Source organism: Leuresthes tenuis, unplaced genomic scaffold (genome assembly GCF_036924035.1).
Source record: "Leuresthes tenuis unplaced genomic scaffold, fLeuTen1.0.hap1 SCAF_16, whole genome shotgun sequence".
NCBI classification, from domain to species: Eukaryota; Metazoa; Chordata; class Actinopteri; order Atheriniformes; family Atherinopsidae; genus Leuresthes; species Leuresthes tenuis.
In genome coordinates this window covers 4108672-4127767 of record NW_027325370.1, presented here as the reverse complement: position 1 = coordinate 4127767, position 19096 = coordinate 4108672, and the positions used below count along the sequence as shown (strand labels likewise).

Here is a 19096-nt window from a genome sequence, read left to right as displayed (position 1 = left end):
TGAGTTTCAGTGCAGCTGTACGCAGGGCCCAGAAGTCTGTGCCCAACATAAATCTCAATACGGTGTGCGGGACCTGGCTCCAAAATTAGCATCTGTGGGGCATCTTTTAGCTTTGAGGCATTAAACATCACAACAAAAGTGTCGGGTGAGACTAATGCATGTGTTGTCACTCTTATCCAAAATGTTTTGAATTTCACTTTTCCAGCTGTGTAGTTTCTATACAGATATCTGTCTACTGAGACTTTTGTCCTGAAATCCCTATTATAGTGTCTGCAGCTATGAAAAACATATTTAGCATATCAGCAACAATCTCATTGAAAAGTTTTAAGTTGTTATGAAAAGTTTTCATAAGTGGCATTTGTAATGTGCCCTAATGCAACTTTCCACTGTGCATTGATACCTACTACTTGTGTTATTAGTAGAAAATTGTGTTTTTATCCTTCCAACACTTTGAGCAGCTGACTGTCTCAACAAGTATAACTTTTTGATGGTCTGCACTGAAATTTTACAGTAAAAAAGGGTTGAATTTCAAGGTTAATTAGAGAAATGCTTTGCTCAAATGTGCATGGCCACAGCTGGATTAATCAAAATAAACTTTCTTTAAGGGTCAAAATTGTGACCAAATACAAAAAAGGAAAATAAAAGATACCACAAATTACAGCCAGGGACATTACAAGTTCAACAGACATATTGCTTAAAATGTCCAAAATCATATTAAAAACTTAATCAGGATATACAAATTATTCGTTGTTCACATGCACTCCAGTTAGAGAAATATAAATTACTCTACAGCTACATTCCATAACACTGTTAGTAATCACCTTCCTATCATTTCGTTGTCCTCTCTGTCTTTTCCACTAATGTTGACGATTCCATTACATTTTCTAGCCTCTGGCTGAGTTTTTCTCTGCAATTTTCTTTACAGCTGGGATGAGTGGAGTAGGTAGTTTAGGTGTCACCAGAAGGCTCCTCCGCCCAGTCTTTCTAATGGCCTGGTCATAGGGTCTGGGAACATCTCCAGTTGGGGACAGGCCACTGAATAAGGGGATTGTTGCTGCAAAGCGAGAGCATCTGGTCGCACTAAACGCCTCCAAACACAATTTCCATCAATTTCAGCTGCAGTGGCTGATTACTGCAAATTGATGTTAACATGCTAACAAACAAAGGAAAGATAATGAGAGCGGTGTACATTCTGTCGCTCTGACGTGAGATATGAGAATGCTGGTGTTTGCACTGTTTCAAACAAAATGTTAATGAAAGCAAAGCCATGCAAACATTGTCTGAAAATAGATGAACCAACTCTTTGAGCAAAGCAGCGCAGCCCTGAGAAAAACATCCGGTATCTTTCGAGTTTCTGGAGTAAAGACCCTTACATCTTAAAAAACCTGCGTTGTGATGCAACATTTGGTTCCAATCCGTGTTCTGAATATTCTTCATGAGGAATGAATGAATATGGATGAAAGTCAATGTTTTTTGTTCTTTTTTTCTGTTCCAGGACAGCGACCTGCTGACATTTAACATCTCAGCCCATCACTCCTGGTGGAGCGAACACGGTCCAGGTTGTGTGAGGAGAGAGATGCCGCAGGCTCCAGGGGTTCACACCACAGAGAGCCAATCCTACATCACTGTCATGGGCTGCCTCGTGGACTACCAGTACATTGAGGTCATGCATAGCAGCACGCAGATTCTCGTTGCTGTGAGTACAAGTTTCCAGTATCCATGCAAGAAAAGCACTGACACATTCACATGAGGATGCTGCACAGAAAGAATATGTGATGCTGTGGGGTTTATGTACATGAGAGGTGATGGAAAGGAAGGTGGTGTTTTCCCTAAAAGTTCTCCTCACAGAATAGTTCCATGCTCCTCCTGTTTCGTCTAATTCTGCCTCCCTTCCTTCGCCCCTGGAGGTTGAAAAAAATCGATCTGTTGTTTTGTCTGACTTACGCTAAGACATTCCAGGTGCTAACAGGTTCCTTAAACATAGGAAGGGCTGTTATTATCCTGTTTAGACTCACTATCAATACATCAGAGACTTGCATCCTGTCAGCATGCATATTTGCACACTCACACATAAGAGCAACAAGACCCATACTTGTTGGGTGCCAAAGCATGAGATTCATGTGTTCAGATGTGTACAATGGCACATGTGTATTCATGGTTACATTCACTTACAGTTTGACTCAATTTCAAGGCACATTCCACCTATTTTACACTGTCAGTGTCAACATGCAGAGCAGGGGGCAATACGTGAAAAAGAAAAAGAGACACCAGTCGGTTTATTCTTGGAATAGTTCAAACCTGGGAAAGCCCTATGAATTTCAGATGGACCCGGTGGTGAGAATCACTGCATTGTATTATTCATCCCGTCACCCCCCTGGAGAAAGGTAATAAAATGACTGACCTCACTTTACAGCTTCAATACTCATTAGCCCCTTTCACTATTGGCAATGCATTGGTTTATGGTTTGGCCATGCTTGGACTTCTACTCCTCCATTTGAGCACCCGTTTACCTACATTTGACACGGTATTGTTCAGCCAAGCATTGGGATGTAACTCCATGAGAGCAGCTCCCATGAGCAGAAAGGAAACTGGTGCTGCACTTCCAGAGTCAGTTGTGACATAATTTCCCTTGTATGCTAACTTCCTCTCAGGCTTTGTTGTGTTCGTAAATGTTTTGGTTTGTCTTTTTCCTTTTCTGGTTGAAAAGATGAAGACCGCCTGCTTTGTCAGGCCACAAGTGGCCTTTACCAGTGATGATATAAATGTATTTAATTATGTTTATTCGTATGATATAATAATGTAAAATATTTTTAATTTCGTTCATTTTCCTTTGATGTCATAGCTGTGACCAGTAGATGCCAGATTTCCATTGCTGTGCATGAGGGCATTGAAATGAGCGCTTTCCTAAATTTTGTGTGGAACAAGGCTGCGTTTATCTGAGTAATGTGAAGTGAGTGCAGCTCTTTCTCTTGGCATTGAACGATGTTCTTGTCAGCAGTGAAAGCGTCATGCTAATTTGTGTCTGCGCTCCAGTGGAAGCCACCAACCTTGAAGTGATATCTGCTCCAATCACAGGCAAAAATACCGCAGATAAAGAACTATCGCAACTGCATTAGGTCACTTACAGACTCGTGCACTTCTAGACATGTGTGGAACAGTGCAGCAGGCACACCTAAACGGAAGGAGGTTTCAGAAGTAAACTATGTGAAAAGAGAAAGAGGCCTGCCTGCTAAACCTGATCTGTTCTCACCTGTGTCATGCACTGTCACTAAGTCTGATTTCATCTGTTGTGGAGCTCCCTCACCAGGTTTAGTCACACAGCTGCTGGTGTTCTTTTAGGCGCGTACATGTTGGTTTTTTATGTTAAGTGTGAAGCTGAAATGTTTGTCACTTGGCCTTTGCTGACTAATATGCTTTGATGGGTTTCACCACTGGCTATGCTCTGAAAACATGTTTTTATCATGGTTAGATTTTGAGTATCTTGGTGGTTATTAATAAACTAGTTAAATGCAAAGATTTGCGTGACTCCAGTCAAAGTCAAATAAGGTGGAAAACTTATTTATACATCTTTAGTTCAGGTCAGTTTTATTTATCTACCACCAGATCACAACAATGTCATCTCACAGCTCTTCAAAGATACAACCCAATTTATTGTAATACAGTCATAACCCAATCAAATCAAATTAAATACATTTAAAATTTGTTCGATTCATACAAAGCCAATTTAAAAAGAAATTGCCTTGCAAAGGAAACAGAAAGAGTGCATTGAAACTTCTCTTATATCCGATCCCCCATCCTGACCATGCACGTGGTGATGGTGGAAAGAAGAAATTCCCTTTTAACAGGAAGAAACCTCTGGCAGAACCAGACTCAGGAAGGGCGGGCATCTGGGTCAACAAGCACCATAACACCAGGCCAAGGACACCTGCTGAGAAAGAGAAACACGAGTTAAAGACAACAATAATGTCATGTGTACATGGAGAGTAAAGAGAGCAGAGGTGCATCATGGGAGCTCCCCCAGCAGTCTGGGCCTATAGCAGCTTAACTATGGGATGTTTCAGGGTCACCTGATCCATCCCTAACTGTAAGCTTTATCAGAAAGGAAGGTACTTAGAAGATATACCCAGATATAACTGGGTTATTTTTTTTATGTCAGAGGTGATGAGCAAGTAGCTGTCTGGCCAGTTTGATGCATAATTAGGAAAGGGTTAACAACTTAAGACTGACATTTAATGAGGGAAATGGACAGACAGGAGAGACGTTAAAGTATAAATGTCCAGAAACTGTCTCATTGTCTTTTTGAAGGTTACAGAAAGATGCCGTTAAATATTGAGTTTGGGCTCCAAGGCCCATGTTTCGTTGAGATGAAAAATGTGTACCCATCCGCCAGTAATGGAGACATTTCTGTCATCCATCTCCTCAGATTTGTTACAGCCTAGAAGGAAATGACTCAGAAATGAAGCTTTAGATGCACTAAAGCCAGACCTGTGTTGTTGCTTCACCCTGCCGCCGGCAGCTTTCATGCAAAAAGTAAGCTTAAAATTTAAAGGATTTCAAACTGGAATACTGTATTATTAATTTATCTCTGAGGCACTGAGGGAAATAGTTTTGATCTTCCCCCTCTATTTTTTTCTTTCCTTCGCTGAATCCGCACATCTGAATAGCTGTTTTTTTTTTTTTTATTGACCCATGTACTAATAAATTAATATCCCATCAATATAGAAAGCAGAACATGTAGCCGTCTTTTCCTCTTCCCTTCATCCTCTTATCATCATCCTCTCTTCCTCTAGGTGCTGCTTTCACTGTTGAATAAAACAGTCGAAACAAAGGAAACATCTCTGGTGAGATGGAGGCTTGTCAGACAGAATAGTATGTGAGAGGAAGAAAACTGAGTTTACATCTGTAGAAGTAACTCTTACATGCTAAAAGGAGCAGTGGAACATGTCAGGCGCTTGTCAGACCCACTGAGCTTGTAAGCCAGCAGCCAAAGAAGGTGCTCTCACACACACACGTGTATTGTTTGATTTAGGAATTGCTGCCACAGGGATTACTTTCTTCTTTTGCACATCTGTTCCCTGAAAACCTGCTTTGGGTGGAAGCTGATAATGGGATAAAAGGCAGTTTGCATCACTCTCTCATTCCATTGCTCATTTTTTCTGTTTTTCCGCTGTCACAGTCTCTCAGCTCGATCCGTCTTCCGGTCTTTTTTTCATACCCAGATTAGACTCTTTTTCACCTTCATCTTTGTCAAATTGGCATTAAGGGATGATGTTTATTTTGTTTCTCTCTGCCATTCTCACTCACTGTCGCTGTGCCTCCTTTTTTCTTTCATATCAGTCTGTGTTAAAGTGGGACTTGTTTAGCACCAGTGGCTGGAGCGTGTAAGAGATTAAAAACGCCCTCTGGGTTAATTACAGAGAGTATCTGCTCAGTGCGAGCTGACCCCTGTGATTACTGCTCGAGGGTGTGATTGCCTACAGGGTTGGTTCTCGTTTTGAAGTTGTTGAGGTTTACTGAGTTCAGCAGCATGAAAACAACACGACCCCTCACCCAAACTGCCTTCCACTCAAGAGGTCAGAGTTCTCTCCTTGATGAGTCCATTAGTCCATGCTGCATTTTCAAAATGATCACTGGTGCAGATGAATTTATGTTTGTGGATGAATATCTGTTTTTCTGTATGCTGCAGGATGAGCCACCTGGAGGAGAACTGTGCAATAATTTGTTTCGAATCGGTAAATAGCTGCATTGTCTTGTGTAATCACAGCACCGCTATAATATGTCAGCATTGACACTACACTGTGATTTTAAGATTTTAGGATTTGGAGACTTTTGATGCACTTGTGAGCAGCTATTAGGGCTGCTTTCCAAAACAGAGAGCTTAAGTGAAAGACCTCAAGACCAGAGGGGGAGAATTAGTCTCCAGGGGACTGGAGTTTGGTGTCAGGCTTTGCAGTATCACGAAAACATGACTGCCTGCTATTGTGCTTCAAAGACTGTCTTTTCAGACAGCTTTAATTGTTTTGCTAAGGATTTTTTCAGCACTAGCGGCCTTTATTCAAATGTTACTTCACAGGAAATGGGGCAGAGAGCGAGGGGAAGGACATGCAGCAAAGGCCCCTCGCCGGGACTCAAGACGGGGACGGCAGCATCAAGGAGCTTAAGCCTCTGTATATGGGATGCCTGCTCAACCCATTGAGCTAACCGGCGCCCCATTGACAGCTTCAAATCTGATAAGAAGTAAATGGATGTTTGTAAGATTATTTTGATACGATGTTTGGCTTTTTTAAAACATCTGTGAGGCAGCAAGAAGAAGGAACTAAATAGAGTGTTGAATTTTCGGGGGTGGCCCTTCACTGGAGCGTGCTGTTTTTCTTTTTGAATGTGCACCGGTTGTTTCATTGTTGTTTCACCGGTTGTCTAACAGTTTATTGAGTTTTTCTCCACTTCACTCACTCACTTAAACCTCATGTAAAATCCCCTGTGGTAGTGCATAAGAAATTAGATGAATTATGTCTTTGCGCAGCTTGTGAGTGATATTAGTGTGCTATTTTTTTGGCATGATAGATGCAAATTGCCACAAATGATACCTAAAAAACCCATGTGGTGTGTATCGCTCTATTTTGTGTGGGCCTAATATTTGGATGGGGGGGGGGTTAGAGAATAACAGGTGGATGCGGTCTCAGCAGTCTCTATCTCATCATGATTTGTCATTAAACAGGCAGCTGCCTACGCACAAACACACACATCTCATTTTCTGTAGTGATGCACGCACCTTTATTGCCTGGTGGAAAAGTCCCGTGTAATTAACCTACAGGACACCTACACCACCCCTCTCTATCTGAGCCCCTCCCTCCTCCTTTCGTCCACATTTTACCTACAAGATCAGTTTGTAGGTTTCATTATAGTGCATCCAGTGAGTGTTCTCCTGACGCTGAGCCACAATCAATAGTGTGTTAATTAGCTTGTAGATCGACTCAGATATCCGTCGTTACACGCTAATGCAGAGGCCAGTTGGCTGCAGACAGACGACATCTCCAGAATCCTGAAAAGACAGACAGATATAACACTAAAAATGATTTGTCTAAGACTGCAAGTAACGATTAGTGTCTTAAAAAAAATCGATGGTTTTAGTCTTCTTCTTCTCATATAATCTCATGAAGTGGTTTAATGTGAAATTAATTGATTTTAATATCGATCAGATCTAACCCTACAAATATGTTAATCCAAAAAGCTGCTGCTTGCATCTCTTCACAGTGAGATACTGCCATGACAAGATATTGTGCCATGCTGGTGGCAAAGAGGGATGGTGGTATTGTTCAGTCATTCGCAGAATCTAAAGCTTTAAAGATCCGGCTTTTCACTGTCTCCCTTGCTTCCAGTTTTTATCTATGATGACAGCACACAATCCGTGATCATAAGACAGTCACATATCCAGCGGATTGATGGTTATTAATGAGGGTGCATTGTCAAAGGTGGTAATGTGTCTTTTTCAGCAGGCACACTCAGCATAAACCTGACCTTCATTAGCCTATGCAAATACACGTAACCCTTTTTTCTAGCTCAGCAGCCAACCCTCCTCTCACTCACACACACATGCCGGAGACTTCAACTTCTTTTTGGCCTCATTATCTTAGGGCAGAAGCACAAATTAAGCTGAACTATTGCAAATATCTTGTACAGTTTCCCTTCAGCATGATAAATTATAACTGAAGTTTCAGACTTGTAGATAACTTTTAGTTTTTCCTGTATTCTGGCTTCCTCCCACCGTCCAAAAACATGCATGTTAGGTTAATTGGTGACTCTGAATTGTCCCTAGGAGTAAGCATAAGCGTGGATGGTGGTGTGTTGTTTGTCCCTGTATGGCCCTGTGATGGAGTGATGACCTGTACAGCATGTACTCTGCCTCCTGACAGCTGGGATAGGCTCCAGCTTCCCCGCGACCCTGAGTTGGATTAAGCGGAAATAGAAAATGAATGGATGGGTTTTGTTTATTCCTACTGGCCCATAATTCAGAAAACAAAGAGCAGAGTGGTGCACCCAGGAGAAAACAGAATCTAACCTGGAAAGCACAAAATGTTGGAGAGAGAGACATTTGAGGAGCTTTGCAGATTGCAGAGTGAAGTAAAGTTGTGACCTGTGTTGATAAAGTGACTAATACAAAGATTTCTGATTGGCAGCTAAATGAGTTGGCCTTACTGTGACTGGGCTGCGTATAAGTCACAGAGGACATGCGGGGGCTTTATGAGCTTAATTAATATGACATTCATTTCTACAATGATCCATGAACTCTTCCAGTGACGGGGGGACGCCAGTGAATAAAGCATGGAGGGATGTGTGCAAGTGTGTGTGTGTCTTCAAGAGAGAGGGAGTGTTAAAGAAAGTCATTTCATTATCTTCAGTTCAGGACACTTACTATGCAGCCATAGATTATTGGAATTGTCACTTGTTATTGAGGACATTGACCTATATTGGCTGCCCCCTCCGGCAAAATGCCACCAAGTAGAGACTTTTCTGATCTTATTAGCTCCCCGAGCATGACGATAAATTTCTATCTGTCAGCATTTATAAGCAGGGGAATGAGAGATGGAAGTGATTTCCTGTGGCTGACCTTTGACAGGCACACTTCAAGAGATCAGTAAAGCGGTTCCTAAATACTGTCACATTTACTAAGAATTTCTCTGCAGCATTTGTGTTTTCTTTGTGTTGGAAAAGGGTCACGGTGGCGGAAATACTTTATTACAGTTCAATTTAAGGTAACAAGTGCATATTGGCTTAAAAAAAGAGCAGTGTGTAGTTGCCTTTAGACAGACAAGACCGAAGTGGAAATGTTTGGTCACAATGTGCAGCATCACAGTGGATACCAGCAAAAACGCCTCATACCATGTTAGGTCAAATGGTGATTGGTGCATGGTTGTTTGTCCTGTTTGTTTCTGTGTTGGCCCTTTGATGGACTGGCCAACTGTCCAGGGTGCATGCTGCCTCTCGCCTAATGACAGCTACGATAGGCTTCAGCCCCCATGCAACCCTGAATAGGATGAAGAGGGTATGGAAAATGGATGTTTCTATTCACAGGACAGTTGTTAAACTGATGATGGTGTTCCTGCTTTTTCTTTCATGGCATAAAATAATGGTCAACATTTGATGATACCGTTAGAGACAGCCTTAAAAAGGGTTAAAACTACCATTAAAAACACATTACAATGGCATCTACCAGGAAACTGCTCATTTCTGTATTAGATTGGCCAAATTATTTTCAGCTTATAGGGTTTCTGCAACAACCTGGCTACTGTCAGCTTAGTTTTTTCTTCCTGGCAATGCTGCATCGTTGTTATTTTCAAGATGACCTACAGTGTTTTCTTCTGTCATAATAAAGTAAAGAGGGATGGAAGGATCGTGGCTAATGGGGAGTACATACATTTACTACAGCAGTGTGTTCACCCGTGTTTCCAGACACTCCAGACACCTGCAAAAGCAATGAAATGGCATAATAAACCTATCTGGCAGCTAGGTGTGGCCCAATGCCTGACTTAAAATGGTTGACTTCTGTTAAATTTCCCTTTCTGTGCTGTATATATGCGACACAAACGCTCAAGCTGCCTCCTCCTATCTATGCAATGTTTGACTCAACCTCAGGCTTCCCCATGAAAATTTAACAAAAGTGGGCTCAAGCATTAATGTTAACACATAGAAAATACAGGCATGAACACACACACGGGCACAATACAGTGGAAAAACAGGGTGTGCCCCTGCTGTTAACACCATCTTGTGCTTGACACTGGCTTTATACATATGCTAATTCACCTCCATCTAACTGCCGCTGTAATGGATGGGTTGAGAGCAGCAATTAGATATTGGAGAAGAAAAATCCAGTGTGAGAGGTAGACAGAAGACCCGTGTATCTTATCTGACCCACACAGAGGCAGAACCGCTCTCTTTTTACCAGATATGACAACTGTGTTCCATTCATAGATAAAGTATTTTATCTACATCAGATTAACTTTTTTTAAGGAAATTGTGCACATGAAAAATGGAGTAAAAACCAAATGTCTCAGTAATGTACATTGTCTTTGTTCCCTTCTCTGTATGATTACATGGAACAAGCAGAGTTTAAATTCAGTGAATGTTACATAAATTGTCATCATCAGACAGTTATTACCTCTTTGGGCTCTGTGTTTGTGAGCCCAGTGTTTGAGGAGGGCAGTGTGTTTGACGCTGCTTTAATTGGCATGGCACAGGGCCAGATGATGGATGGATGGGTGGAGAGACTCACTGTGTCTGTTTCTGAGTCGATGGCAGCCATCTGCCATTGCCACGGGCTATTCTCAGTGCTGTGTGTTTGCCCACATGTATGTCCTCATGCTTATGAGCTGGACTTGTCACTTTCCTGGGTGTTTCTTCATATAAGCATCTACTGTATGAACACTCCATGCTTTATCCTACGCTGAAGCACACAGAGACTCTTTAACACTGCTGTCAGCTTAATAAAGCCTGGATCTTACTGTCACCAATTTTCTGTGCTTTGCTCCACTTTAAAGGCTAGCAATAAGAGCTGTTGTTTAAACAACTAATGCTTTACCAGTTTCTAAATGAGTTTTTAAATGGTGCTGCATCCATATGTCAGGATGAACTTTAGTCAGATTGTGTTCACTGGAGTTAATTTTATAGTTGAACAAATATAATCCTCTGTGTCAATCCTGATTTTTATTAAACCACATCAACTTTTAGTCTCTCTCCACTGTTTCCTTGTAAACTTTAGAGAAGAATTCAACATCCGTCTCATTACATACAAAGCCCTTACTGGCCGAATTTCAGCCTATCTGAAATATCTCATAATTACCTACTGTCCCAAAAGAACATTTCACTTTTAATATGCAGGCCTGCTTCTTCTTCCCAGAATTTCAAGGACTCGAATGGGAGACAGTTTCTTAAGCTTTCAGGCTCCTCTGCTTTGCAACCGTTGGGCTGCGGGACACACACACCCTCTCTGCTTTTAAAACAAACTTCAGTTTTCACTTTCTGCTTTTATTGCCTACAGTCTTCTTTTTGCCTTGGCTGCTGTTTGAGTTTTGCTCTGTAAAGCACTTTGGGTTACACTAGAGTTGAATTAACGAAACATTTGCTCTTGAGTTCACACCTTAGAGCACGGCGTCCGTCCCAAAGGCAGTTTTGATTCCCCGTTGTCAGTTAAATTTCTCTTTTGACTTATTCTACATGTGGAATTGAGGCAGCCTGATAATTGTTCTCAGCTGAACACGATGTGTTGACGACTACATCTACTGGAAATGAACACATTCTATAAGCAATCAGTCTGTATTGTTTTAAGTTGTAAAATGTGCATAGAAGTAATTGTAAGCTTAGAATACCCATGTGGCTAATGATTGTTCATGCCTCACACTAAATCACTCATGGCTCCTTGTGTGCAGGGAGTGTACCTACTTGACAAAGGACATAAAAAAAAAAGTTCAATAAAACAAACGTTCGAAGAGCTGTGATTGTTTTCACTTCCTGCAGTTTGGGCACAGAAATGGTGGTACCTCCTTCAGCAGTTAGGAGAAATATGAAAATGTTCCTCTGGTCCCAAAGTGCAGTGAAAGTGACTGTAAAACAGAGCTGTGGAGAGGTGTAGTGTCTCTCTGGGTGCATCGTATAAATGACCCATTTGGCAAGATACAAATTTGATTTGTTGATGTACGGGATGACTAATTCCTTTTTGGAGAAAATGGGATTTCATTAAAATTTTTCATAACAAATGATGACGTCTTGATTAGAAAATCGAAAATGGCAGTGAATCAAATGAATGTCTTTGAGTCATTACTTGGGTTATTAAACATGTTGGAAGGTTTTTTTTTAATCAGTTATTCGCTGAATTGCCTCAACTGAAGTCCTGTGCGTTGCATCATCCACCCAGCGGAAGAGAACACACACATTTTCCTCTCAGGTTGTCTTTTTGTCCAGCAGAGAAAGCGCGCAGCTGTTTAACTGCACATTGTCAGCTCTGTGGAGTCTAACCTCTCTTGTCTGTTTGTGTTTACAGCTCCTCGGCTTCGTGTACGCCTGCTATGTTGTCAGCGCTATCACTGAGGAGGAGGACAGCTGTGAGTGACTTAAAACACACACAAACACACACTTATTCTTGAAAAGGAGCTTTGCAACAAAGCACGAATCACACCCAGATACACTGACTGAGGTGAAAAAGGCTATTGAGGAGAATAGAGCTGCATCTTTCTTCATCTCCCTCTTTTCCTGTCACACCCCACACGCTTACCGCTTCATCTGTCCCCCGACTCCCTCGTCTTTCCTCCCCCACACCAGCTGAGTCCTCTCACTCCTTTTCCCCACCATCACCAAAGGGTCCATGTGTTCCTTCTCCACACCTCCTTCAGCTCATTCTCATTTTTTTCTTTCACATTAACACTTGTAAAGCAATGCACCTCCACCTGTGTGTCTATGTGATCCCTATTGTTGCTGTGAAACACCTTTTATGTACTTTGGCTTTTACTTTTCTCACTTTTCTGCATGTTCCCCATGTTTTGCTCCTACAGCGTTCTGTTGCCAGAGTTGGGTGGGTGCTGTGCTTTTATACTCCAGGGCTACACCTCCATCGCTCTCTTGTTCACAGACACGTGCACATCTCCTTTGCGCAGCTTCTAAAACATGTAGATCGTCTCTGAAGTGCCTCTCCCGTGTGTCACCAGCTCTTTTTGCACTCTGCACTCTGGTCGGTGTTAGTCCTTTAATATAAAGTCAGATGATCGCGATTAGACTTTCTCTCATTCTCACCCCGTCATGCATTGATAGGCAAAGTCTAAGGGAAGGGTGTGGGAAAAAGCAGGGGTGACTATAGAATGAGTCATGGGAGAAGATGAGGAAACCAGAGCTGGAGACTTGTGATAAATGACTGAGCTGCTGTGACCTCATAGACAGCAGGGCAGAGGTCCTGCTGGAGGTTAGCCAATCAGAGGTCAGGAAACAGCTGATCTCAAGGGTCAGTGGTAGTCATAAATATCTGATTTGTGCAGCAGTGACTCTCCAGGTTGCATTGGTATGCCCACAAGCACATGAATCTTCCTTTACCCTGGATTTTAGACATGGACATGGAGGCCAAGGCTTTGGCTTGAGGTAATTAAATAAATGCTGAACGGACAGGCACTCAGTAAGGATTAGTTAGGATGATATGTGGCTCCCCAGTGTACCAGCATATTCATACACCCTGTAAAATAGTAGTTATCAAGTGTCATGAGTCTGGCTGTTTTCCTGTGACAGCCAAGCTTTATTTTGATCTGAAAATAGAGTTTTGAACAACACATTACATACACTAATTGCATCTTAACCAGCAGACTCTTGTAATTTGAGAGAAATGGGATGTGGTTTCCCTGTATGTTTTCTGCAGACCAGTATTACAGAGGTCCTGGCAGTTCTTAGGTGGTCACATACCAGAGACGCACTGGTTGTGAGTGCTTAGCATCACCACCCAGCTGCCCCACCCCCTCAGCTTTGGAGGGTACCATTTAATCACTCTGCAGTAGTTCTTGAAGGCAACTAGAAAAAAATATTTTCTCTGAAAGAACTTTTCCGTGTGCTCTGTTTTGTTGTGATCTCTGAGCTCCACACATTCCCAGAGAGATGTTTTTGGACTGCACTTCTCTAAAATGACTGACTGTGATCCACTCTCAATGGCAACGATGAAAACAACGAAAGCTTCGGGTGAAAGCAGAACGTGGTGTGATTTTTATTGGTTTTAATTATCCAGCAGCCCTTCTCTGATCCAGGCTGCTACACTGCACCCAAGTGCTAGCTCTTTGTTATTGTAATTAGCCCTTTTCTTTTACACATATTTGTTCAGACACAGGTGCACGGACACATACACCCCATACAAAACCAGCCATGGCACATATCTGCTCTCATTTTCTCCTCTCATTTGATGTGTACATTAAAGCAAAATTCTGCATTGAACTGCCTGGCTGCCTCAGAATCTCTCCTCCTACTTTTCTCTACATCTTTCCCTTATTTGCCACAATTCAACTGTAGATTTCCTAACAAGTAGATGGAATTTTCATGTATCTAAACCCAATTCTCATTTGTTTAAGAAATCCTTTCTGTCTGTTTTCCTATCTGTGGCTTCCAAGCCTTAATGAAGTGTGCTTGTAAAAAGTTACAGGTCTCTGGTCACTCGTTTTATCAGTCTCATTAAGCATCTTGCTGGTCAATAACTTCCACAGCTGATTGCACCTCACTAAGAGGAGAAAGGTAGAAGGAATTCTCAGGAGAGACAGAAAGATGGGAAGGAGAAAGGGAAAGATGAGAGGAAGAGCACACGAGGGGAGCAGAGGAGGGGTTTATTGGGAGCAAGTAGAGAAAGAGGAGATGAGCCAATGTTCAGGAGCAAACAACTCGAGACACGACAAGCTTCTCACGAATAAGGAGATGAAACAGGAATTCCTCTCACGCTGTGCACGGTCTCAGTCTCCAGGGAGAAGATGGAGTCAGACACAAGTGCTCAAGCTTGTGTAAAGAATAACAAAATGAATCACACACACACATTCACTCACACTCGCAAGAGGCCAGGACACAATGTGAAGAATAACAAGCATCATATACCAGCAGCTCAGGGTCTGACAAGGCTTTCAGGCCTTATTACTTATACTGGGAGTAAGTTGGTGTGTGTGTGCATCTCCCTTTTGATGCCACTCTGTCTTCCTCCGTCAGTGAGTGAGTGCTGAGTCTTCGTACATGCACTTGCTCGTACATATGTTCTGCATGTAGCCTCTTTGTGTGTTTGGCTGGCTGTGACTGACTGTTGGAGCGTAGGTGTTGTGTTTACGTGTGTATATGAATTTTTATACAGTTATCAGTGGTGAGCAGGCACAGACAGAGTGAGTGGTGGGGAAAATCCTCTTTGCAAAGTAGGTCATGGAGTTAGCTGCCTAGCACTGGGATAAGCTCTCTTTAGCGTGTCGGCTAATTATATTGTCGCCCTCCGTGCTGAGTCACATCTGCAGAAAATCCTCTAGAGCAGACAGAGCAACTGTATTTATGGATAAATTGATGGATGAACGGTATGTCTACCAAGAGGAGGCCAAGACACAACATGAAATGGCCCATCTTCCCCAGGTCTCAAGCAGCAACAAAGACAAAGACATCATTACAATATGATCATGAGACCTAACTGGGTTGGTTAGCCTAAGGGAAACTTAAAGGCCAAAATCCCAAACAAAGCAAAACTGTTTAATAATGATTACATATCAAGACTTTCCTCCATAATTACCATAAAACTCCTTTCCATCAGCAAAAGAGTTACATGAACTCATCAACTTAAGTTTTTGTGTGGCAAATGACCATCATGGTGTTAGAGAGTGAAAAAAACTTAACCAACAATCCTAAGGGCAAATATAGTATGTGTTGGCCGTACTGAAAAGTTGCCGTGTATCAGCTGAATTTAAAAAGAAAACCTGAATTGGATTAAGTGAGTATAAAAAATGGTTGGATGGTTAGACACTGTGCCAAATGTGAGCAGAGCACCAAGGTAAAAGCTGGTCATTCTCCTTGACCCAGATCAGAAAATGTACAGTGGATTGGTGTTTCTTTATGTGCTGTCCAAGCTGCAGAGGCACAGAGAAACAGTGTTGGTTGGCCAAGAAAACAGTGAAACCAATAAAAAGCAAGTGCAGGTGTTCTGGACTGAATTCCAATAGTTGGCTCTAACTAAGGGCTGGGAAAAGATGCAGGGATAAGTGTCTTTAAGTGTTTTCCCCAGTTTGAAATATGGGTCATTCATAAATTATAAAGAATATGATGCAAGTTACTGTTAGACAAAGAGCATGTTGGCAACATCCATCCATTTTCTACACTCACTTAGTCCATCAGTTGGGTTGTGGGGGTGCTGGAGCCTATCCCAACAGTCATTGGGTGAGAGGCGGGGTACACCCTGGACAGGTTGCCAGTCCATGGCAGGGCCACACAGTGACAAAGAACCACATGCTCACTCCTAAGGACAGTTTAGAGACACCAGTTAACCTAACATGCATGTTTTTGGCTGGTGGGAGAAAGCTGGAGTACCTGGATGCATACATGGGGAGAACATGCAAACTCCACACAGAGAGGCCCCAGCTGGGAGTTGAACCAGGAACCCTCTTGTTGTGAGGCAACAGTGCTAACCACCACACCAACAAACAACTTTTCTGAAGATTCTCTTGATGTAGCTTTTCCTGGAGTTTCTCTCATGCCCGCATGCATAATTAACTTTAAATAGACTCTCAGAGTTTTCATATGCAAAATAACAAAGCATAAAACAGCTCAACCGGTCTTTAAAGTAAATGAGTAGTCCCTGTTGCAATGATGGCTGCACAACGGTGCAGAGCCAGCATAACAGACAGGCTGTAAAGTCTTGAACTATCTGTCTGCCCTTATCTTGCTTGCTGTCTTTATCTCACCGAGCTGTGCTCTTTACTCATCAGCCCCACTTTACCCTCCCACTTTTTTTCCCCTTTATCTTGTGGACTGTGTTTCATTTCAGTGTCAGCACTCCAAACCTTATGGTGAGAGTTGCAGCAGAGTAATGCACACCAAATCAGAACAGGTCCTCTGATTTTAACCAGTTTCACTTGAACTGAAGCACAAGCATCTTACATTACTCCCTGCAACATATAGATGCCTTAACAACTGACCTGCACGCTCTTCATTTGTTGCATGTGTCCTCACCTCAGACCTCTTGATCTTGCAACTTTCTTTTTCTAACTGTTGCATGATAGTCTTAACATCTCCCAAACAGTAAAGCACATAATTGTGCGATCTTTAACATCACTTGACATGTCTGTAGTTTTCAAAAGGCTCTGTTTTTACTGTTAAATACACAGTCTCATGCTTATTTTCACCTTTTTCTCAACCATTCAGCCATTCGGGTTCATTGACCTCCTCCTTAACAGGACAACCTCAGGGGCCAGGGTCAAAGCAATGCATGTTGTAATTGATAGATAAAGGGTTCAACAAGGCACTGGCTGCTCTGCTTTGGGAATGGCGATCAGAGCTGCAGCATTTAATAAGGTGCTAAATAATGTTTTGACACTCAAGAAACAGCTGGTGGCACTTGAGCATCAGTGGCTCAGACATTTAAACCTGAAGACTGATGGTTCTGTGAAGTATGCACAAGATGCATGACAATAATTAGCCCATGAGTGGAAAAGTTTACCTGTTTTTAGCACATGATAATAAGTCAGGGGATTCCCCCGTCGGCAAGCCTTTTAATATCTGTTTAAAGATTTAATGCATCCAGCAGTTGTCATGATATGACACTCTGAACTAAAGTCTTTGATTGTCAGACTGATGGATGGATCAGCTTGAGCTGTCAGTGCATCTAAAAATGGCAACTATCATCATCATCTGCCTGTATTCCTCACCATAGTTTGTCATAGCGGGGTACGCACCCCCACCTGCTCATAATGAGTGTAAAATGTTTTTTACAGTTACGGAACGGGAGAGGCCTTGTGTGTGTGTGGGTGGTGTGTGTTATGGAAAACGGTGAATCCCAGGAAAGCAGGACAGGGTCAGAGGAAAAGGGCAGCACAGCATAACCCCTGCTGGCTCGCTGCACTCATCCTGCGCCTATCAGTATTCAGCAGACCACCCCTGCCTCTTCTTATCAGGATGGAGCCGATTTACAGTAGTTTCCACGGATGGCTTGGGTATATTTTTCCCCACAGCTGTTGCCTCCCAGCAAGTAACAGATCTTCCGCTTTTTTCTTTTTTTTGGGTGTTTGTGTGTCTTTTGCCACTGAATCAGGTTTGGTCTCAGTTTTTCCTTTTCCTCCCCTTATGATGTTTACAGGATACTTGCAGGTCCTGGACATGCTGTCCTCTTTCTCATGCACTCCTTCAACTTAATCTGCTCAGCCCCAGTCAGTCAGACCGACAAGCGTGACGCACCCTATCCTCCCCTTTCTTTCTCGCCTCTCTCCAGCTCTCCCATTGTGTCCCGTCAAAGGCTGCTAGCCTTTTCTTCCATCTTAGAAATATCACTACCAGCGTGTCCTTCTCTGTCTCTCGCATCACATGACATTTGTGGGCACATCTGCACCCTGCCAAGAGTCTGAGTTCTTAAGTGAGAAAATAAACAGAAAGGGCTGGGCATTTGTTTGGTTGCTGAAGGTCGCCTCTGTTCCTGAGCGATAAAAAGGCTTAGGCTATTTTGACAGCTGGCAAGCTTTAACCTGTTCCCAAGCTTTCCCATTGGCTCTGGGCAGATGCACAGATGAATACAGCTTATCAAGCAGGGATGTTTTTTTTTCCTTTTCTTTTATGCACTTTGTCAAACTTAAAAAAGTTCAAACTAAGAAAAGACTTGAAGCGTGAACTGTTCTTGGCAAGCTGCCTTCCTTTCAAAATCTGTGCATCACATCTGCTGCCACTCTTTCATTCCCATTTCATTCCCCATTCATGTTTTCTTTCCCTTTTTAAAATATCATTCACATTCCCTTTCAATTACTTCAATGTCTTCTTGTGTTTCATCCATCTTTTGATTTCCTCCATAAATCATGTCTTTAATTTTTTGTTTTCAGTTGATTTTATTGGTGGATTTGATCCATTCCCACTCTACCATGTCAATGAGAAACCATCTCATCTCCCCCTAAAGCCCATGTACCTGTAAGTATTGCATCCAGTCCCAGTATGTGTTTGTCCCATCTGCATTTAAAGTGTTTGTGAGAGCAGGTTTGTGTGAACATTTGTATTTCTGTCAAACTATTTATTAAAACATTCATTTTCTTTAGAAGCTCTTGCATATTCACCCCAGTGTGTTTGTCCAGGATATGAATCCAGCAAATTATAACACACGATTGGTTAGTAAAGTTAGTGGAGTTGCTTTGTTGCTGTCTGGATAGCTTGAATACATTTGGGAAATGAAGTGCTAAAACATGCTATCAGGATTTTTGCAGCACTGAAGGGACTATTTGTGCATTATTTGTGTGTCCAAGCCACAAGCATTTACCAGAAGAAACACATTTAAAAAAGGAAAAAATACAAAATTGTGTCTAAAATTGGATTATTCAATTAACTTATGCAGAATAACAATGAGCCAGAGATTTCATGTAATAATTCTCAGCCA

The 19096-nt window shown here is 42.2% G+C and overlaps 1 protein-coding gene across 3 annotated transcripts in view; it reads left to right on the top strand.

Moving 5' to 3' along the window:
• nkain4 (sodium/potassium transporting ATPase interacting 4) overlaps positions 1 to 19096 on the top strand; it is a 45812-nt gene that overhangs the window by 24299 nt on the left and 2417 nt on the right. Inside the window, exons 4-6 of one of the 3 annotated variants that reach the window (XM_072367737.1) lie at positions 1496 to 1696; positions 12035 to 12095; positions 18552 to 18636. In XM_072367737.1, coding sequence (XP_072223838.1) covers positions 1496 to 1696; positions 12035 to 12095; positions 18552 to 18636 — 347 coding nt within the window. Of the gene's footprint in view, positions 1 to 1495; positions 1697 to 12034; positions 12096 to 18551; positions 18641 to 19096 lie in introns of those variants that run through there. The other 2 variants (XM_072367738.1, XM_072367739.1) reach the window with 2 other exon arrangements.